The sequence below is a fragment of the Callorhinus ursinus genome, unplaced genomic scaffold, assembly GCF_003265705.2.
Source record: "Callorhinus ursinus isolate GAN/ISIS: 27379988/994484 unplaced genomic scaffold, GSC_fseal_2.0 scaffold33, whole genome shotgun sequence".
In the NCBI taxonomy this organism is placed as follows: domain Eukaryota; kingdom Metazoa; phylum Chordata; class Mammalia; order Carnivora; family Otariidae; genus Callorhinus; species Callorhinus ursinus.
Window position 1 is genome coordinate 10,844,286 of NW_027397095.1, and position 22,932 is coordinate 10,867,217.

At 37.0% G+C, this 22,932-nt stretch overlaps 1 protein-coding gene across 14 annotated transcripts in view; it reads left to right on the forward strand.

The window, feature by feature from the left end:
• THOC2 (THO complex subunit 2) overlaps positions 1-22,932 on the forward strand; it is a 114,032-nt gene that overhangs the window by 45,058 nt on the left and 46,042 nt on the right. For all 14 annotated transcript variants that reach the window (XM_073879187.1, XM_073879186.1, XM_073879188.1 and 11 more), the window contains exons 9-12: positions 8,051-8,143; positions 10,982-11,137; positions 11,730-11,902; positions 13,144-13,339. In XM_073879187.1, the coding sequence (XP_073735288.1) occupies positions 8,051-8,143; positions 10,982-11,137; positions 11,730-11,902; positions 13,144-13,339 (618 nt within the window). The remainder of the gene's footprint in view (positions 1-8,050; positions 8,144-10,981; positions 11,138-11,729; positions 11,903-13,143; positions 13,340-22,932) is intronic.

The following is a 22,932-nucleotide window of genomic DNA, read 5'->3' on the forward strand; positions in this document are numbered from 1 at the left end:
ATAAACTTCGCTGGAGTTGTCTTGCCACAGGAAAGAGGAAGGAGATGATGACTCTCACCCATATCACAGCCCCTTAATTTCTGGATTCAGAACACAACAATAGTAGTAATAGTGGTATCATGGCTGGGCATTATTATAACTTAAATTCACTCACTTAAGAGATATTGATCGGGGGCACCTGGGTGGCTCAGTCAGTTAAATGTCCAACTCTTGATCTCAGCTCAGGTCTTGATCTCAGGGTCATGAGTTCAAGCGCTGCATTGTGCTCCACACTGGGCATGGAGCCTGCTTAAAAAAAAAAAAATATCAGTGGGGCACCTGGCTGGTCCGGTCGGTGGAGCACAAGACTCTTGATTTCGAGGTTGTGAGTTTGAGCCCTACATTGGGTATAGAGATTATTTAAAAAAAATTTTTTTTGGGGGGGAAGTATTGATTGAGCACTTCCTATGTGCCAGGTAGTGTTCTAGGTGCTGGGGCTACATCTGTAAACAAATAGAAATTCTTGCCTTCATGATGCTTATATTTGAGGTAAATTATATGGTATGATAGAAGGTGTTCAGTGAGATGGGGCAATAAAAGTGTAGAGCAGGGTAAGGAACAGTGGGAGTGGTGGAGTGCTAGGTTGCAATTTTACATAGACTAGTGAGAGTATACGTCACTGAAAAGATAGATATAAGCAATGAAATGAAGGATGTGAGGTTTAAACTGTGCAGATATCTGGGGAAGAGGCTCTAGGCAAAGGCCTTAAGGTGTGAGCATGCCTGATGTGTTGGAGAACAACAAGGAGACCAGTGTGGCTGGATCAGACTGATCGGGAGAGTGGTAAGAGATGTGGTCAGAGCTGAGAGACCACATCACATAGAGCTAGTGCTGCAAGATTTTTGGCTTTGATACTGGGTGAAGCTATTGGAGGATTTTGAGTAGGAGAGTGATGTGATCGGACTTAGTTCTTTCATTTTGTTTCTCTTTTATGTTTTCACTTTATCATGAACATTTTCAAACATACAGAAAAGAGTGGATAGTGTAATCCCATCACCTAGAAGTAAGTTTATTAACATGTTGGTATACTTGTTTTGGAAATATTAATTTATATTACAGATATCATGAATGTTTACTCCTAAATACACTAATTTGTACTTTTTAAAAGTAAGGACTTTTTCTATATAACCATGATACCAGTTTCATTCTTACTAGGTTGCTATTATATAATAAACTCCAACCATATTCAGATTTCCCAAATTGTCTCCCAAGTACATTTTATAACTGTTTTGTTCAAACAAGGATCCAGTCAGAGGCCATGTGTTTTATTTGTTAGGGTTCTTCAGTCTCTTAACTTAGAATAATGTCCCCTCTCATTCCTTAATGGCATCGACTTGTTGAAGACACCATTACCATAGAAGACTGCATTATTCTTCCAAGCATTAGATTTATCTGATTGCTTTTTCATGGTTGGTTAAATTTGTTCTTTGTCCCCCGTCTGTCTTATGTACTTAGAGTTAGGTCTCAGAGCTTGACTATGTTCAGGTAAAATATTTAATTGCAAAAGACTTCACAGATTGTGCTTTATGTTTCATGTCACGTAACATCTCATGCCTGTCTGACTTTTAATGTTCCAGTAAGTTGATGACAGTCTAATCCCTCCATTCAACAATGACATTTCCCCCCATTTTAATAGGAAGTTATCTGTATGTTGATACTTTGACACCTTGTGAATATCCAGTTTTTCATTAACCTTACATTAAGTGGCTTAGAATACATGAATGATCCTTGCCTGAGTCAGTTATTTCCTTAGGTGTTCCAAATTGTTGATTTACTGATGTTATCATGCTTTCCACATTTATTAGCTATCATTTCTCTGTAAAGAAGAGTTGTCCCTTATTAACTTGGGTTGCTTGGTTACATTGAAATGCAGTTCCTACTGGAAAGGCAGGATGAATGCTTCATTCCCCATCCCCCCCTTAATTACTAGCTATCATAGTAAAGGTGACATGAGCAGTATGTTTGTATGTGAGAGAGAGATAAGAGAGACAGAAGACATTGTGTACGTGTGTATTTTGACTTAGGTTATCAAAGAATTGATACTGTTACGGTAGCAGTGGAAGTTGATGAGCTTCTGAGTATATTTTGAAGGTGGAGCCAGTAGTATTCGTTGATTGATTAGATACAGAATGTGAGAGAGTAGAGTTAGGGCTATTTCTAACCTTTTTTTTGGACTGAGCAGCAAAAAGGATGGTGTTATTATCAGCTGAGATAGAGTAAGTTTCAGGTGGAATGGGTTTGGGGTACTGGGGGTAGAAATCAGGAATTTCAGTTTTGCGTATGTTAAGTTTGAGATGTCTTAGATAACCAAGTGTTGAGTAAATAACTGGATGTATAGATCTGATAATCAGAAAGGACTGAGTTAGAAATAGAAATACAGATGTCAGAAACATGTAGGTGGTATTTAAAGTTGTGATACTAAATGAAATCACCAAGAGGTGGATATAGAGAGACAAGAGAAGAGAACCAAGGGCTGAGCCTTGGCACTCCAATGTTAAAGGGCCTGGAGAAGAGGAGGAATTAGCAAATGAGATACAGAAGTAATGTATAAGGTAAGAAGAAAAAAAAAGAGAATATAGCATTTTGGAAGTTAAATGGAAGAAAGAATGATGAACTTTGTTAAATGCCTCTGATAGGTCATTTAAGATGAGAACTAAAATTTGGTCATTGGATTTATCATCAGGGAGGGCAAAACTAGCCATTTTGGTAAAGTTGGGGTGGTGTTAAGAGAATGGGGAGAGTAGGTGGGAGATAGAGTAGACAACTCTAAAGCAGTTGTTACAAAGAGGCACAAAGGTAGCTGGCAGGGGAAGTGAGCTCAAGAGAGATTATTTTTTGAAGAGGGGGAGAGAGAGAACATATCTTTATGCTCATGGGAATGATTGAGTAGAAAGGAAGAAAACTGGTGATGTAGGAGGGAGTTATTGGAGTAATGTTCTTGGATAGAGAGAATGGAGTTTATGGCATAAGTAGATTGATTGACTTTAAATGGGAGCATAGAGAGTTCATCTAGAATAATAGTTGGAAAGGTAGCAGCATATGTAGGTACAGCTGTTGGTAGGTGGATGGATGTGATGGTGAGAGTTTGTAGAAATTTTGATTGCTCCAGTTTTCTTGCCAAAATAGAAAATAAGGTCATCAGCTGAGAGAGGAGGAGGTATTGGAGGTTAGGAGAGGTTAGTAAAGAAGGTAGGAATTAGTTATATAGGAGAGTAGAAGAGTGAATGAATGAGAGAAATAGAGTATGACTGTCCAGCAGGATTAAGGATCCATTTGAGGGTAGATATGTGAAATCGACATTTTGGAGGGTTTGTAGGTATTGGTAATACTAAAGTTTAGGATATGGAGTGAATGGCTCAAATAGGGTAGAGGAGAAGATCTTTGGAAGAGAGGAGTTCCAGGAGCCAAGAGGTTAGCATGATGGAAGTATCACTTACATATATATGAAAATCTCCAACAATTAAAAAAAGATAGAGTTGGATGGAATGACAGTGAATCAGAAGCTATAAGATCATTGCTAAATGAAGGGCAGTGACCCAGGAGTCCATAGGTGGCAACACTAGGACATGACTGAAAATGGCAGAGTAGGGAACTCCAGAGCTCTATACCTCCATAAAAGCAACTAATGAACTGGCAAAAACTGTCAATCAACTTTTACAGAATTCTGGAATTTAGTAAAAAACTTACAACAGTCAAAGAAAGGCTGGGTGAAGGAAGAAGCTGCTGCTTTGGGGAAGAGAGCACTGTGATGTTATAAATTGCCTCACACGCAGATCGATGATGGCCATGAAGATAGAAGTCTGCACTCCTAGTGTAGATTGCTAATGCCAGAGGACATAAAGAATTGTGGGTTGCGATCTCTCTGTTCCCTGAAGGACTTGTGCAAGAGCCTGTTTTTGTTTTGCCTGATTAGGAGCATCTCCAGAGCTGGGGTGGCTTTTGCCAAAAGGATTCTAAGGCACAACTACTGGCTTTAGCAGCTTGGAGTGAGAGGCAACAGTTAGACGAGCAATAGAGAGACTGAAAGCCTGGGAAAAAAGAAGGTTGATGAGATAATACGGGGGAATAGCATGTACGAGGGAATTGGAACAAAAGGCCGTGCTTATGCCCAGAACTGGATACCTACTCAGAAAAGGACTGAGAAGATCCTAGGCTTTTTCCTCTGCCTGGCCTTCAGGCTCTGCACAAGCAAGAAGTGAAGACTTAAGACAGAATTGTAAATGACCTGGCCAAGTGTTGAAGCATGCCCAAACACAGAGCTAGTATGCAAAGACTGGGAGAGTGTTTTTTTTTTCTCTTTTTTTTTTTTCCTGGCTTCAGGCCTTTAAGAAAACTCAAAACATTAGCTGACCACTCCGCTAACAGAACACAGATTTCAGTGACCGCACAGGACAATAATATAGACTTCACAAAAATGTCACTAAACAAGCAAACAGCAGTAGCCCACAATAAGCATCAACAAACCCCAAAGATGGGGCAGAATTTGATTTTCAGAGTTGCCACATAATATTCAAAGTATCCAGTTTTCAACAAGAGATAATGAGGTATGCAATGAAACATAGTATGGCTCATTCACAAGAAAATAGAAACTATCCCTGAGCAAACCCAGGTGATGGACTTATTAGATAATTTAAATCACCAGTCCTAAATATGCTTATGATCTATATAGGAAACCATGGGCAAAGAGCTAAAGGAGGTCAGGCAGAATATCAAAAAAGGAATAGAAATTATGAACAAAGGAACCAAACATTCTGGAGTCAAAAAGTATGATAACTGAAATGAAAAATTCACTAGAGGGTTATAACAGATTTGAGAAGGCTGAAGAAACAGCGAACTTAATGAGCCAATTGAGGTTATCCAGTATGAGGAGCAGAAAGAGAAAAGAATGAAGAAAAATGAACAGAGTCTAAGAGACTATAGGACACCATCCAAAATCAGTATGTATATTAGACTCCCAGAAGCAGAGGAGAGAGAGAAAGGGATAGGAAGTAATGTTTGAAAAAAAATAATGGTTGAAAACTTCCCAAATATGATGAAAGATGTGAATCTACACATCTAAGAAGCTCCACAAACACTTAAGTGGATAAACTCAGAGCCACACCAAAACACATTATACTCAGATTGTTGAAAGACAAAGAATTTTGAAAGCAGCAAAACCGATGTGACCCATTGCATACAAAAGATCCTCAAGATTAACAGGTGATTTCTCTTCAGAAGGCAGTAGGATGGCATGAAGTGTTGAAAGAACAAAACTGTCAAAGAATTCTGTAGTAAAACTATCCTTCAAAAATGGTAGTTTATGACATTCCAAGATAAACAAAAGTTGGGGGAATTTGTTGCTAGTAGACCTTAGAAGAAATGCTGAAGAGAGTCCTTTGGGCTGAAATGAAAGGACACTAGACAATAACTTGAAGCTGTATGAAGAAATAAAGAAGTAACAGGTAAAGGTAACTATATAGGTAAATATAAAAGCCAACATTACTGTATTTTTTTGGTTTGTAGTTCCTTTTTTCTTACAAGATTTAAAAGACAAAGTAATAAAACAATAATTATAAATCTAATTGGCAAACAGTATAACAATATAAAAGGGGGAGGGATTGAGGTGTATAGGTACAGAGTTTTTGTATACTATTGAAGCTAAATTGGTATTAGTTCAAACTAGATTATTATGTTTAAAATATCACTTGCAATACCCAGGGTAACCACTAGGAAAATAACTAAAAAAATAGAAAAGGAAAGAAGGGAATCAAAAGGGCACACACAAAAAAATCAAACACAAAAGAAGGCACTAATGGAAGGAATGAGGAACAATAACAACAAAAATATATATATATTAGACCTGTAGAAAACAAATAGAAAAATGGCAGAAGTCCTTCCTTGTCAGTTATTACTTTAAATGTAAATGGATTAAAATTTGTAATCAAAAGGCAGTTTGGCAGAATGTATAAAACATGATTCAACTATATGCTGTCTATAAGCAACTCACTTTTAGATCCAAAGATAGAAGTATGTTCAAAATGGAAAATCCTAGGCAAATAGTATCCATGAGAGAGCTGGGGTGGCTATTCTAATATCAGACAAAATAGACTTGAAGACAAAAAATTTTTACAATAGACAGCAAAGGACATTATATATTGATAAAAGGGTCAACCCATGAAGAAAATAAAACAGTTATAAACACATTTGCACCAAACAGAGCCTCAAAATATATGAAGCATACATTAACAGGATTGCAAGGAGAAATAGTTCTGCAATAATTGTTGGACATTTCCATACCCCACTCTCATTAATGGATAGAACAACTAGACAAAAGGAAATAGAGGACTTGAACAGCCACTATAAACCAATTAGACTTAACAGACATACATATAACAGTACCTAGCTAGCAACAGTAGATTACGTATTCTTCTCAAGTGTGCATGGGATGTTCTACAGGATAGACCCTATCTTTGACCACAAAGTATGTCTCAATAAATTTATAACATTGAAATCCTACAAAATATTTTCTTTGACCGCAATGGAATGAAACTAGATCACAGCAATAGTGAGGGATAGTGAGCGATTGGAAATTCAAAGCTGGGTGGGCTTTAGGGGAGGGTAGAGGGAGAATAGTCTGAAAACAACTATAAAAAGCAAAGATGACTCATAACCCACCTCCAGGCCGAGTAGTGTGAGGGGTCTGGGGAAAAGAGCCACCACTTGACTGGGTTACAGTGAGAGTGGTATTCCTAGGGAGTCTTAGGCTCTGCTTGAGCAAGAAAGTGAAGGGAACAGTTAGAGGAGAAGTTCAGGATATATAGGGGGTTTTGCTGAGGATGGGATTATGAATTCCAGAGGAGTCCATGGCACTTTTTCAAGAATGCAGAAAGGTGGTTTAGGACAGAACAGGGATTGTACAGAGCAATATGAAGATCAGAGTATGGGAGTTTATGTTTGGCCTGGGAGTCAAGGGCTTCTTGTGGTGGACTCATTGTAACAGAGATAATGGGAATAATGAGTGTGTGCCTGGTGGATTCAAGTCAGATAATAAGCTTTTGTGGGTTTGCTCTGAGACCTTGACCACCATTTGTTTTTATAGGAAAATGTTTTGATACTAAATAACCATTTATATACATTTAGAATTAAACTATTGTGAAGTGGAAGACTTACCTGTCTTAAGAAATACAGTGAACAGTGCCTTCTTTATAGGATATCCATTAGTTTGGTTAGCCTCCGTGTTATATCCATAACACCTATTACAATTGTGGGGAACCTTACAAAGATCCTGTTTACAGTGTTGAGTAGGAACGGAACATAATGTATTGTCACTGTTTGCTTTTTATTCGCATTTGGCCATTTAGTAATTGCCAGTTGTCATGACTTCAGTCTTCCATTCAGCTGATCCCAAACAGTTTAAAAATTAGAGGAAAAGTCTTCTTGATTCAAAGATCCTTCTGTTTCTGTGACAGTTCCCTGGAATCGGCCATTCTGTATTTTAAAATGTTGATTTATCCATGTGTAATATGGATAGACACCCGTTTTGAAGGGGGAAATCAGTTGACAAGCAGATATATTTAGCACAAAACCCAAGAAGTAAAAGAATAGGGAGAAAAGTATAAAGTAGACACAGATAGTTCAGCACTTCCAAATTTGTCACTCTTGTCTGTCTGCATCTCCACTGAGAACTACTTGAAAAAGCAAGTTAAGAAAACACACATACAAACAAAACCCAAAACTAAGTATTATGCAGTATAAAATCTCACTAACTCTATTTGATTTTCTGTTGAAATATTAGCATGCACTGTAAAATGTGTCCATTTTTGAAACCTTTGTGTTCATCAGAATATGTTCCAGTGTGAAAAGGGATGTTGACCTAATTATCTTTGTCCTCAGTTCAGATGTCATGTATGATCAGGAAGAGCAGTGAAGCTTATTGTTGATCTAGTTATTAGATTCTTGATTATTGGTAGGTAAAGGATATGATTTTAGTTTTACTTTATGCACTAAATAGAAACTTTTTTTGTTTTTCAAGGAACCAAATGGAGAGACTCCTTCATCTTTATACAGAGTTGCAGCAGTACTTCTACAGTTTAATCTTATTGATTTAGATGATCTTTATGTACATGTAAGTCAAGTGGGCTGCTAAGAATATTTGGTTGTCCATCCCAGGGGTGGGAAGAGGAGTAGGCAGCCATATAGCACTTCAAGGTTGGTCAGGCTCTCAAGTTTTAATTTTTGAAGCCCTAATGCATTATTGCTTTGTGTTTACTTTATGAAGTGAATGAATTTAATTCTTTGACAAACTATGGAAATTAAATACCCTCTACCACTCTTACAGAGTTTGAGGTTGGATATGAAGTTAAAGTTCTTAATTGTCAGCAAGGTATATCTCATGGGGAGAGAGGCCAAGTTCTAACCAATGTGGTTTTAGACTTCTGTGTTATATGCAAATTATCAGAAATATGGGATTACCTAGATACTTTTTCCTTCTCCCCAAAATGTTAATTTTAGGCATTCAAGATGAATGGGGCAAGTCTGTATATTTTTTAATGGCTTTTCTTGTGTTTTTACTGGGTAGTAAATGACTAGTATTATGCTTTTATTGCTGGATCCAGGATCTAGAAGAGTGTATATGTAATTGTGATTGATGACCTCCAGTTTAGCAACAGTTTAGCCTGTCAGTTTGAAAAAACTAGGTTTGTAGTATAGAAATTCCTGTTTTATTTGGTTGTACATTTGGACATCTATGGACTTAAACCTGTCCAAAGCTGATATCATCTTCATTGTCTTTGAAATCACTTTTTCTCTCATATACTGTGGTTACAGAGTTGAATAAAACTTAGTCTCTACCTTGGAAGCAGTCATAGTTTAGCAATGGAGAAAACATTTTGCATTATATAGTAACTACTCTATTGGAGGTATTCACAAAGTGCTGTGGGGGCTCAGAATAGATAGTGACCATGTTTGTCTGGGGGGGATTTTGGAAGGCTTTTTCAAACTAGTGGTGTTGAACTGAGATGTTGGTAGATGAGATGGTAATGGCCTGGCTTTAAAGGTGGGAAGTTTTGTAGGTAGAATTAACTGAGTATAAAGGCAAAAGGATTGGAGGGGCTTCATTATCGCCTTAGGGGAACATCAGGAAGCTCTGAGTGGTTGGAGCCTAGGCTAGTATGTGGGGTGATGAAGATGGAGAAGTAGATTGGGGCTAAACATTACAGGGCCTTAAGTGCCATAGTAAGGAGTTTGAATTTTTTCTTGTTGGGAGTAGAGAGCCATTCAAGATTTAAAGTAGAAAAGTGATGTTACAAACTGAGAACATGGAAAATTGGTCAGAAAAAGGGGAATTCAAAGACAGGTATGAGTTTATAGGTAAGTATTAGACTGGTGGGACAAATGGAAAGATGATAGATGATGATAGATTTATTACTGAAATGTTTGAGTTTAACAATAAATGCAAGTGGCCTAAGTGTTCCTGTTAAGTTGTCAGAGATTTTCAGATGGGATTAAAAACCAGTTTATTGTTTATTTTTCACATGAGACTTCCAAAACCTAAGGACAAAGGAAGGTTGAAAGTAAATGGGTGGGAAAAATATACCAGGGAAATTATTATTGTTAGACAAAATGGACTTTTTGGCAAAAAATGATAGTAACTTCATAGTAAATAAAGTTGTGTTCACAGGAAGATGAAACATTTGTAACTTTATATGCATTTAATTACGTATTCTCAAAATACACAAAACTAGAATTGAGAGGAACTATAAAAGAAACATACAGGGGTGCCTGGCTGGCCCAGTTGGTAGAGTGTGCGACTCTTGATCTCCAGGATGTGAGTTTGAGCCCCATGTTGGGTGAAGAGATTACTTAAAATAATAAAAAAAATAAACTTATAGTTTATTCATTATAATGGGAGATTTTTTAGAGGCAGTTGCATTAATCTAGGTAAAAGATGAGGACCTTTGGCAGGTAAATAGGTAAAGCAATAAAAAATGGGTTTGCTGGCCAGTGGAGAGCAGGAAGAATGAGAAAAAGTCTTGCTTACTCCTTGCCATCAGTCCCTAGTGACTTTTCTTCTGCCTCCATTTTTGACTAATGGGATGAAGTGTACAATACGTTGTTTAATATTTTACTATGTTTCATTTTATTGTTTAGTGATTATTTACTTTGCATTAAACTTAGTTACTGAAGTAGATTATGTATTTCTGGGGGCAGGAACACTTCTTTCATAGCCTACCATAGTGCCTAGCAGAAACTACATGGTTTGTTGGCTGTATTTTTCCTTGTGTCTGGGTTTTTTTAAATTTATTTTATGAAATATCTACATTAACCTTCTACTCATACAAGATGGCTGTACTAGAGATATTTGGTCCTTTTTCATAATGGAAGATTGACTATACACGTATTACTTTCCCTTTTGTAATAAGCTAGAAACTAGTTTGTGACTAAAGTCATCAAATAGGTATTAGAAGATGAAAAGTGAGAGTTGCTCATAATTTTTCTACTTGAGATTTTTCATCTAGAGGAATTAAATTTACCCCTTCATGTAATTTAGTAGCTCATGTCTCCCAAATTGGATCCATATGCAGTACTTTATTTAACTTGGAATTTGACCTTTAAAGGGGAAATCTGTGATATTTTTAATGGAACAGTTATACATTTTCTTGGGTAATCTAATAAATTCAATGGTAAGCATCACTGTTGTAGTATTGTATTAATGTAGGACCTCTAACAGAAAGAAGACATGGAACTTTGAACTGCTATCTGATTTTAAAAGGTGTACAAATTTCAGATACGTAACCCTGTTAGATTATAAGAAAATAATGGAGAGAAACTTACTTTGAAGGCAAATCATGGTCGTTAATAGGCTAGACCTTATTTACAATTTTATCAATTCAGAGTAGTGTTTGCTTTTTATATGTGCAAATAGTATTAGCTGTTTTATGAAACTTTAATGAACCATTTTTAGCTTCTTCCAGCTGATAATTGCATTATGGATGAACACAAACGAGAAATTGTGGAAGCTAAGCAAATTGTTAGAAAACTTACGATGGTTGTATTGTCTTCTGAAAAAATTGATGAGCGAGAGAAAGAAAAGGAAAAAGAAGAGGAGAAAGTAGAGAAGGTATATATATATGGTTCCTTTTTGTAAAATTAACATTGTCTTCTGGATTTAGAATTAGGAAATTTAACTTGTAATAGTTAATCAACTTATGGGAGAATAACTTATTAATTTTGATTGTGGTGAAATCTGGTTTTTGGAATACCGATTTTCAAAGGTGGTTTTGTTTTTAATCTGATTGGCACCTTCCCAAAAGAGGCTGCCATGTTTTTTTCTTACATAAATTTCAAAATGTACCCTAAGTGAAATATATTTGTGCTCTGTGTATTAATGTCTCTCAAGTCCTAAGGGGATTCTCAAAGATGAATGAATTCTAGTTCCCTATGGCACAGTAAGACATTAAATAGAACTTAATTTAATTCCAGATCTATAAACTGTCATGCTGTGTCTGCTAAATGAAAGAGCATATCCTGTTGTTTTTTTCAGTAGCTAAAAAACTTGATTGTACTTTCAGGGAAATATTGCATTTCCCATGAGTGGCAGCTGTTGACATACATTATTATGGTTATTGAGCTCAATTTTTTTAAATGAAAAAATACTGAGATTTATTGGTGTCTATATTCTGAGTATCTTTGCTGTAATTGTTCATTTTTAGCCACCTGACAACCAAAAACTTGGTTTGTTGGAAGCCTTGTTAAAGATTGGTGATTGGCAGCATGCGCAGAACATTATGGATCAGATGCCTCCATACTATGCAGCTTCACATAAGCTAATAGCCCTTGCAATTTGCAAGCTCATTCACATAACTATTGAGCCTCTCTACCGAAGGTATGTTACAGTATGCTTTTCTAATCATTGAGGTAGAAATAGCTTAGGACTACAGTAAAAAATCTACATATTTATCTTGTCTTCTCCAACCAAGCAAATATTTTAGTATGTTTTATTAGAAGATAAGAACTATTCACAGAGTGTATCAGTTTTATATGTATTAATCAGTGACTTGTCTCCTAACGTCTAGACCAGGTGATGCAGAAGGTGTGCTGCAGCGTAGTTGGAAAACTAGGTTAGACATCTAGGTTGGGTTTGCTCCACAGAGAGTGAAAACTCCATTCTTCTGTTTTTGACTTTTCCTCCTCTCTTGGTGGGGGGCAGAGAATTCCTCAGGTTTTTATTTAGTGTAAATTTCCTCTGTCCCGGGTTGAGTGGCTCTGAGTGAGGACATTGCCTCTCTGCTTGCCTTATCTCTTCTGGCGTATAGGCTGCTGTTCTGGAAATTGCTAGTGCAGCCTTTCTCATCACCCCTAGATACTGTGTCGACCAGTCCTCTAGCCCTCAGCCTACTTGCAGGATACTTAGGAGCAGTATTGGCAGCAGCTCTGGCTTCAGCCCCACAGATCAGAGCCTGCCTCAAAAGCCCCAGCCTTGTGACTCGTGCATAGCTGCTGGCTGCTGCCTTTAGTGCCACCTGGGCTGTGGACCATGAAGGCTTCTTCTCAAAGAGTGACCCCTGTGACTCCACAGCGGGACACCTGCTCAGCAGGTGAGAACTCTGGGCATGCTGTCCTTTTTAGTGTGACACCCTCTTTCATTATGCTGCTCACCTTCCCTACCACCACCTACCTCATACTCAGTCTAGGTAGTGGAACCCACATTGAGAAGTGTTTATTGACTTGAATCTCTGTTGTTATATCCATATTTTTGTTTCATCTTCCAGTGTCTCTGAGGTCCATCCCTTGTTCCCCATTCCCATATCCAAATTCCTGATACCGGCCAAGTTTAACTAAAACCAAATTCATACAATGTATGTTAAATGTTACTTGAAATATGCGTTTCTCTGATTTCCTTATGCAATTAATTTGAAACATTCTCTGAACTCTGATTGTTTCCAAATGAGTATTTTTTGTCTTTTTCTACCAGCTAAATTATCTGGTATTAATTAATAAAGTCAGGCACAAGTGAAACATAGAAATCAAATTTGAGCAAGAAAAGCTTTACTTATTGATTAATATGACTGTGTTAACTTAAAATGGGGTATTGTATAGTATACATATAAATTTTGCTTTTTATAGAGTTGGCGTTCCTAAAGGTGCTAAAGGTTCACCTGTTAATGCTTTGCAAAATAAGAGGGCACCAAAACAAGCAGAGAGCTTTGAAGATTTGAGGAGAGATGTCTTCAATATGTTCTGTTACCTTGGTCCTCACCTTTCGCATGATCCCATTTTATTTGCAAAAGTGGTGCGCATAGGCAAATCATTTATGAAAGAGGTTAGTAAGATTTTTTTTTCCTTCTAAGCAGAAAACTAAATTTTGGAATGAAAATGTTCTATGTATATTTGTCTTATGCATATCTCTAGAAATAAAAAGAAAAGTGAACTTAATTTAAGAAAAGGTTATGTTGAGTAAGGTTTGGGGAAAGTCCATTGTGTCCTAACCACATATATGCGTGTGTGCGCGTGACACACACACACACACACACACACACACACACACACACACTTAGGTAGAAAATTAGTCAAGTCCCATAGGAAATTAGTCAAGTCCCCATAGGAAAATGTACTTTGGACAAGTGGTTGCTTTTTGAATCCCTTTATAATTTTAGTGATCAACTCAGCTTTCTTTCCCCCTTACTTTTCTTCTACTCCGTTATTTTCTTGGTTGCAATTTTGAATCATTGTGATTATTTGTATGAAGTCAGACTGTTGAGGATGCATTCTTTGCTAGTAAACTTTTTATTTGAAATAAAATGTACAGAAAGTAACAAATCATAATTGTACACCTCAGTGACTTTTTCCAAACCACTCATGTATCCCCTGCCCTGATTAAAAAATAGAACACTACCCCAGAGTTCCCGTGTACTCTCTTCTAGTTAATACCCTAAGGATAACCCTTTATGCTATTAACTAAATTTTAAAATTGGCTTTGAGTTATAATTTACATACAGTAAACTTCATCAATTTGAAGTTTACAATTTGATGAGTTTTGACAAAGGTATACAGTTGTGTGTCCACCACCACAATCATGATAGAGAATGTTTTAATCACCCCAGAAAGTTCCCTATTGCCCCTTTGCCATGAATTCTGTCCCTTCGTTGCTGGTTCTTGGCAACCACTGATAGGCTTTTTGTCACTATAGTTTTGCTTTTTCTAGAACGTCATGTAAATGGAATTGTATAGAATGTACTCTTTTTTGTCTGGTTTCTTTCATGTAATGCTTTTGAGATTCATCCAAGTTGTTGCACGTGTCAGTAGTTCCTTTATTGCTGAGCAATGTTAGATAGACATACCAGAGTTTATGCATTCTCCTCCAATTGATGGGCATTGGGGTTGTTTCTAGTTGGGGGCTATTATAAATAAAGCTGCTATGAATATTCCTGTACAAGTCTTTTTTTGGGGGGGAATATGTTTTTGTTTCCCCAGGAATGGGATTGCTGGGCCATATGGGTAAGTGTATGTTTAACTTTTTGCCAAACTGTTCCAACGTGTGCGTACCATTTTGCATTCCTGTATATGACTTCCAGTTGTTCCACATCCTCATCAGCACTTGTTATTGTCACTCTTAAATTTTAGTCATTCTAGTGGGTGTGTATTGGTACCTATTGTGCTTTTGTTTCCCTGACGATCGGTGATGTTGAGCATCTTTTCATGTTCTTATTTGCCATTTGTAATCATCGTATATCGAAATGTCTATTCAAATCTCTACCCACTTTAATTGGGTTGTCTTGTTATTTCTCTGATTTGCCTTTTCATTATGTTAATTGTCTTTTGAAAAGCAAAATTTTAAATTATTTCCAATTTAGCAGTATTTTTATGGTTTCTTCTTTGTGTTCTAAGAGATCTTTGCCTAACCCAAGGTCTTGAAATAGAAAAGAATACATAATTTTCATTTGTAAAAACAAGGCTGCCAAAAGTATCTGCAAATCGTTATAAGCACAAATACAGTTTTCTCCAGAGTTTGGTGATTGCATCTAATTTTAATTTTTGACAGCAGTGACTATACAGAAAATTTATCAGCTGTTGTATATTAATCCCTTGGCACCTGAAGTATTTGATTTGGCTTTTAATACTTTTTTTTTTTAAATGCTCTCAAATTTACATCATGTAAAGGTACTCTAAAGAAATCTGCTGGGCGCCTGGGTGGCTCAGTCAATTAAGCATCTGCCTTCCGCTCAGGGCATGATCCCAGGGTCCTGGGATCAAGTCCCGCATCGGGCTCCCTGCTCAGCAGGGAGTCTGCTTCTCCCTCTGTCCCTCCCCTCTGCTTGTTCTCTGTCTCACTCACTCTCAAAATCTTAAAACCACTACAGTTATCAAAGTCAATAAATTAACATTGATACCATATTATTAAAAATCTAAGTTTATTACTATACAAATCATTTATTATATAACATATATGAAAAGGAAGTATAATGATGTTCCATTATTTTAATTCTTATAGTCTGAAAGGGATGAGTCATGTTAGTAGTGCCTGTTCAAAGAACAAAAGGGTCATGTCTTTCCCAGTGCCTCATACTGGGAAGCATATGAAGTCAATCTGTCCCATTACTGGTGATGTTAACATAGATCACTTAGTTAAGGTAGTGCTCTACCAGGTTTCTCTAGGGTACAATTATTTTTTTTCCTTTGTTGCTAATATATATCTTGTGGGGAGATACTTTTTTTGACAATGTAAATAGCCTCTTTCTCATCTTACTTTCACCCACTAATGCTATTCTTTTTAACTGAACATCTTAATGTTCAGATCTCTTGTTCTGAAATTCTTTCTTTGGCTGCAAGTATTAAAAACCTATAAGCAGGAGACCAAACATCCAGGTTGTGGAAGTCCTATACATAGACATATGCATGAACATATGCACAAACATAGACAGTATTGTTACCAAGATGTGCAGGTGGTAGAGCTGTCACCCTTCCCCTCTGCCATCTCCATCGCAGCTCTCCTGTACCTCTGTTCTATCACAGTTGTGCCTGGTGCCTGCCCCTAACTCCGGTCTCTATTTTTGCAGAGGTAGAAGGGCAGAAAGGAAGAGGAAAATGTTTATTTTGATCACAGTGTGGGAAGAAATCTGTCTTCTCTCATTGCTAAGGTTGTGGTAGGAAAAGTGAATCTTTCCAACGATCTGAGTTAGAATTTTGGTTAATTTTTTACCCATGAAAATATTTAACTGTAACAAATCATTTGTTCTGTGTTTATAGGTTTAAAAGGCTTTTGTTGCTTAGCTAGGAATTTAACTAGGGTATGTAAGATTGTTTCTAAAGGAGGAGTTTGACCTTAGTTCCAAATAATATAATTAAATGTCTTTAACAACTCATTGTAAGCTTGGGGTTGTTTGTGTATATAATTTATGCATATTTTGAAAATGTTGGTTATATACTTATACCAGCTGTCACTTAACAGAATAGTCTTCTAGCCTACAGTTATTTGTAATCATTTATCTCTGTGTATTTCTTAAATTTGAGGTATATATCATAGGACCATCTAGTACAGTGATCTTCAAACTTTAGCATACATTAGAATCACCTGGAGCTCATCTTAAAACACATTGTTGGGTCCCGTCCTCAGAATTTCTGATTCAGTAGGTCTGGGTTGGAACCTACTGAAGAGAGTTTGCATTTCTAACAAGTTACCAGGTGATGCTGATGCTACTGATTCAAAAACCAAACTTTGAGAACTGTTGTTCTAGTATATTAAGCAATTTTGGTCTTTATTTCAGCCTTAAAAGAGGGGGTAGCTCTAAAGAATATTTCTATATGAATGGACAGACAGATTTTGCTATCTTTAATTTTCTTTAATTGTAGAGCATAGCTTTAACATGCTCACCTGACATACTTAAATGGCCTTGACAGCACCTATACAACTAAAGATGAATTCCTTGGTGCTTTTTTGCATCCAGTTAATGTTAATGGATTAAGTTGTTTATGATAATGACAGTTAATATTGAGCTCTTACTCTGTGCCAGGTCCTATTCTAAGTACTTCATGTGAGTCAGCTCATTTAATCTTTACCATACCTTTTCTGCTTTAAGTTAAGTAAATTGTTCCAGGTCACACCATTAATATGGGGCAGGGCTGAGATTTCAATCCAGGCAATCTGGATTCAGAGGCCAAGCTCAAAATCATCATGCTCGCCTGCCTATACAAATGTAGTGTGTCTGAAGTGGAAGAAATGATAGGTTATCTAAATTTTGCAATTCTTGAAATTCCTTGCTATTTTAAATTAAATCTGTTAGTGGTATTTTGTTATTTTGTTTATCTCTACAGTCTGTGTTCATCTCAATCTGTGTATCTCATCTTCAAGCTTTTCTTGTTTTGTTAAGTTCATCCTTAAGACTTTTTTCTATGACTATATGTAGAAACTTGTGGAGAATCTGCCTCTGTCCTTTGTGTTCTACTTTCATCCACACTGAGTTCGTTTATCTTTTATATGCTTTTTTTGGGGGGAGGAGGCATGCTATTTATGTTTCCATTGTAGCCACAGCATTTCTTTTCATCTTAATATGTATAGCTTTGTTCACAACTTCTTTCTGATTTAGTGAGAGTGAATCTTCTTACCTTTCCTGCCTTATTTATGACCAGTCCTCCTCCCCCAAGCTACAGTCTAATAATTGGGTTCTCCTTTCAGTCTTTTCTGTAGGCTGTGATAAGGGAAGTGAATGAGCTCAGTGAGGCTGAGTATAGCCCTCATTTAGTACCTCTCCTTTCTCTTCTGAGATACTATTACCGATCCTCTACCATGTGGGCATGCCAGCTCCCTTGGGCTTTGACTCGCTCAGCCATCTAAGCACAGTTCCTGTGAATGACAGTAGGCTTCAGCAGCTGGTTCTTGCTTTGCCAGAGTCCTGGTGGGCTCCTGTTCACAAGAGGTTTTCCTCAGTCTACTCACTTACCTTGCAGGTTTTATTGCCTAAAGGATTTTGTTGACTTAACTTCCTTGGTCTGTACTACTTCTGGGATTGGGTTAAGGGCAGGAGCCATACCACACTGTGTGTAGTACCAGAATCGTGTGTGTGTGTGTGTGTGTCTCCCCGTCCCCTTGAAGTTAATAGCATAGTTTCCTGTTTTCTTGCTTGGTTGGTGGTGAATTTGGAGCGTTAAAACAACAGGGCATGCATTTTTCATTGCATTAGGGATAGGGGAGAGAAATTCTGCTTCACTCTGTCATCTTAATTCATTTGTCTGGGCAGGCTTTTTATATGGCTGTTTCTTATATTGGCCCTTGGTAAAAGCCAGCGTGCTTTAAATTGATTCATAGATGAAGCTTAGAGAAACCTAGAGTCAGAGGGTCAGAATATTCCTTAGATTGGGCATTGGATGATATTAGTAATAGCTAGCTGTGATAATGATATTGTGGTAATGTGGAAGAATGTCCTTTTTAGGAGATGCATACTGAATTATTTTGAGATGAAATGTCATGCCTGCTATTTTTTTGGTCAAAAGGGCAAAATGTTAATTGTCGAATCTACAAAGTAGGTATAAGGTGTTTATTGATAGTGCACTATCCATTCAACTTTTATGTAAACTTGAAATTTTTCATAATAAAAATTGGGGTTGCTAGGGACAGAATCTACCTTAGCCCATTGATTCCAAAGTTCTACTTTATGAACCAGTTACTTTAGAATTTTGGCTTGATATTACTGGTTTTTGTTTTTGTTTTTCTTTTCAAAACTGAAGATCTACCCTGGTTGTGTAGATAGAGCTCAAAGTTAATATTCCTTCTGGATGAAGGTTACTTTTGCTTAATTTGTGTGAAGGTGGCCAGACTTTTTCCATCAAAATACTCAAGTGTGTATGCCTAGGAGTAAGGGCGAAATTGGAGGATTTTTTTCTCTCAGTTTGGTTCAGTTTCTCAGGTCTCTTAACCACATTCAGTGTGAGTCTAGTTTTTAAAGTAATGGGTTTTCATGTGACATGGCCCCTAAATGCAAGCCAGTTACTTCGTTTCATGTTCACATGAATTCATGTTCCCATCTCATGTTCCCATAACAGTGATTTCTTCTAATACTAGAGGGGGGAAAAACAGTCTTGTGTTGGACTTAAATGAAAGATAATGTGTCTGTGTACTTTATAGATAATTTAAGGGACTTTTAAGGGTAATTGTGAGTATATATTCATTGTATGCGTTGACTTTAGAACCTAACTTGCCCACAAAGAGTCTTCATTTAAGGCTGTCCCCCAAACAAAGTAATTTAAGGCATTACACATTGATTGTTAGGTTAACTGGTTTCATCAGGATGAGCTGCTAGCTACTTGCTAGTTATGTGACTTTAATCTGGTCATTTTTCTGTGCCAGAGATGAGTGGTAATAACCTCTGCCTTAGCTAGTTCCTGGGGTTGCAGTGAGAATCAAATAAGATATATCTAAACATTAATTAGATGCTAACATTTATTAGGCATTCAACTTCAGAGAGTTAAAGTTGTCATGAATTCTTCAGAACATAGTAAGTTACAGCTTTACTTTTGTAAGTTGTCAGTACACTAACTTTTGATGATTTGTTTTAAAGTGTTAATATACTTTAATCTATCTCTGTCTTTAAATAATAGATACTACTTTAAAGTAGCAGCTTCATTTCCCCATGAGAGCAGATTTGATTTTATATAGGAATGCCTTTAACTTCTTTACATTGTAGTGGTAATCAGATGTCCCCCCCCTTCATTGTGGAAATTTATGTTATAAATTAGTAACAAATCAAAATTTTTATCAAATTAAATTTTTATTGCTGGGGCTTTGTGAGTGGACTAGTCAGGGGTAGCTATAGACATGTCAGTTTCCAATTTTAAGTAGATACAAATTTTGTAAGAATATTTTTAAGAGAATCAGAACCTTGCATTATTCTTACTGTCCAAGAGACAGATGCCGCTCTCATTGGAGGATTTTTTTCTCTCAGTTTGGTTCAGCTCCTCTATGTACTTTTGCTGTTATAAGTCTCATACAATGAAGGGAGGGAAATCGGAGGGGGAGACAAACCATGAGAAACTATGGACTCTGAGAAACAAACTGAGGGTTCTAGAGGGGAGGGGGGTGGGGGGATGGGTTAGCCTGTGATGGGTATTAAAGAGGGCACGTACCGAATGGAGCACTGGGTGTTATATGCAAACAATGAATCATGGAACACTACATCAAAAACTAATGATGTAATGTAGGGTGATTAACATAACATAATAAAATAAAATAAATAAGTTTCATACAAAGCAAGTGAACTCTAGAATTGGAGACCAAATTTAATCTACAACATTCTTGCTATTTAACGAGCCTGAGCAGGGAAGAACTCTTAGGATGTTTATATTTGTACTTATATTGTCACCTGTAATAATTGGTTTGAACTAAGGTCACCTTAGCTATTAACTGAATATCTTCATGTGACAGTTTTAATCAAGATGTAGAATCATAGTGATGGTAATAAAATTACAAATAGGATCTTAATTTTTACCGTTAGCTATGCTTTTTACTTAAGAGAGACATATAAACATACAAGGACAGGCAGATATTAAGTCTGTTAATAGGCAAATGTAGACTCTATGTACAAACAGTATAATTTTAAGAAGTATATTTTATACAAGAAAGAAAAGTCAACTTTTTAGTGTGCATACACTGTAAGCAATTGATTCAACCCCTGTGCTTCCTCTCAGAGACTGTTTTCTGAAATCGGACCTCAGTGTTCAGTTTCAGAAAAAAAAAATTCAGAATGTAAAACATTTAAAAATATTTGTGAAAAACTCTTCATCTCTTGGAGGTTTGGCTATTTGTCCATGCGGGGCATAGCAGATGCTATTAGATTCCATCTGTATTCTTTTGGCTCTGCACTAGGTCCTTATCATTTTGGTGCGTGCCTGCCCAATTTTCAACTATTGGCACCTGCATCTTGTTGTCTGAGGGCTTTTCTGGCCCTGGAAGCCTGCATAGGTAGGATAGGAATTGGTATCCTGGAATTGCTGGAGAACTCACCTTGCCCCCTCTCCCCAGCTCTCAACCAGTGAAATGATAGGAGTTAGTGTGTAACTACCATGCCTTGAGATGGGATAATCCTGAGTTGTATTTCTACACAGACCCTCAGAGTCCCCAGTGGGATTAAGCTCCAGTTAACCCACAGGAATAATTTCCTACTAGGGTTACTTCCCAGATAAATTATGCCTGTACTTGAATAGGGGCTGCTTTTGGGGGAATGTAAAGTAAAACACAGGGGCATATCCCTTTAATTGAATTCCATATGAAAACTTTAATTTTCCCTAAAGATAGATTTACAGGGCAATTTTTTGTTTTACAAAAGACTTCTATTATGAACTCCATTTATAAAGAGAATTCATTTAAATAAATCACATATTCATATTAAGTGCACCGAAAATACCCATTTTTACACACAACTTTGTTAGAACTATGCTTGTGTAAAACAGCACAGTTTCATATCGTAATCAACTTTTTTTAAAGATTTTATTTATTTGACAGAGACAGCGAGAGAGGGAACACAAGCAGGGGGAGTGGGAGAGGGAGAAGCAGGCTTCCCGCTGAGCAGGGAGCTGGATGCAGGGCTCCATCCCAGGACCCCAGGATCATGACCTGAGCCGAAGGCAAACACTTAACGACTGAGCCACCCAGGCGCCCCATAATCAACGTTTTAACCAAAGTAATTACTTTTGGGTGGTGAATTTTATGAAACCAAGTTTGGCTATTTAGCATTTTGTCTTGTTTGCTATATTTTAATGTTTAAACCACTCCCTCAAGTCCATTTACTGCAGTTTGAATGCTACCCATGTGGTAGGTAGGGAGACCATGTGCTTTATTGTCTAAACTAGGATATTCAAGATGGAAAGGTTGTGCTCTTACTTACACTGGGATAAAAAGCGAGAAGCAGCACATATGGTCATCCTGTGTATAGGTGACTATATTATTAATTCTTTGGTACAGATTTGTATTGAAAAGAATGAAATGTATTGGAAGATAGTACTTTTTCATTTAGTATCTCTGTTTTCAGAAATGACGTAGTAGCAATATTACTGATTGTTTCTAAGTGTTTATAAAATTTTAAGAATTTCTGATTAAAAGATAAAAAAGCTTTGAACCAAAACATTGAAAGGCAATTCATTTATCTCTTCTTTAGGCTCAGAAAACTCGTGGCCTTGTAACTTTTAACTTAGAGGTTATATTTTCCTATTTCTAAGTTGTTTAGAAATAGGAAAAGTCTTAGTTGGATCCTTTCTAGCAAAAAGATTTTCCTTGGGCGCCTGGGTGGCTCAGTCAGTTAAGTGGCTGCCTTCAGCTCAGGTCATGATCCCAGGGTCTTGGGATGGAGTCCCACATTGGGCTCCCTGCTCAGCGGGGAGCCTGCTTCTCCCTCTCCCTCTACCCCTCCTCCCTGCTCATGTGTTCTTTCTCTCTCAAATAAATAAAATCTTTAAAAAATTTTTTTTCCTTACAGTTTTAAGACCTAAATGTGAAATTCTTAGCCTACTACTGTATAGCACATAGTGAGTACTCAATAATTAAGAATGAGAAAAATAAGGAAGGTGAAAATAGTGCCATTATTTACTTAGATGTAGCTTCAGGTTCAAATCTAGTCACAAGTCTTAAGTGTATTTTTCTTTTTTCTTTTTTTTTGAAATAAAATATAAAGTAGCATTTCAAATATGCATGGGTTAGAGATACTAAAAGTAGGACATCAGTAATAAAGTAACTTATCTAGTTAAATCTACAACTTTTTCCCAAGCTTTATTTCTTGACTCTCCAGAAGCCCCCTCTTGGTGGACGTACATTCTTTTTGTGCCCAGTTCTTTTATGCAGCCCTGTCATCTGCTCCCTCATTATAGGGCAAGAATGGAACCTGCTTGGGGCCATTTATAGCTAATGGTTTGTCTAGGCATAATTATGAATGC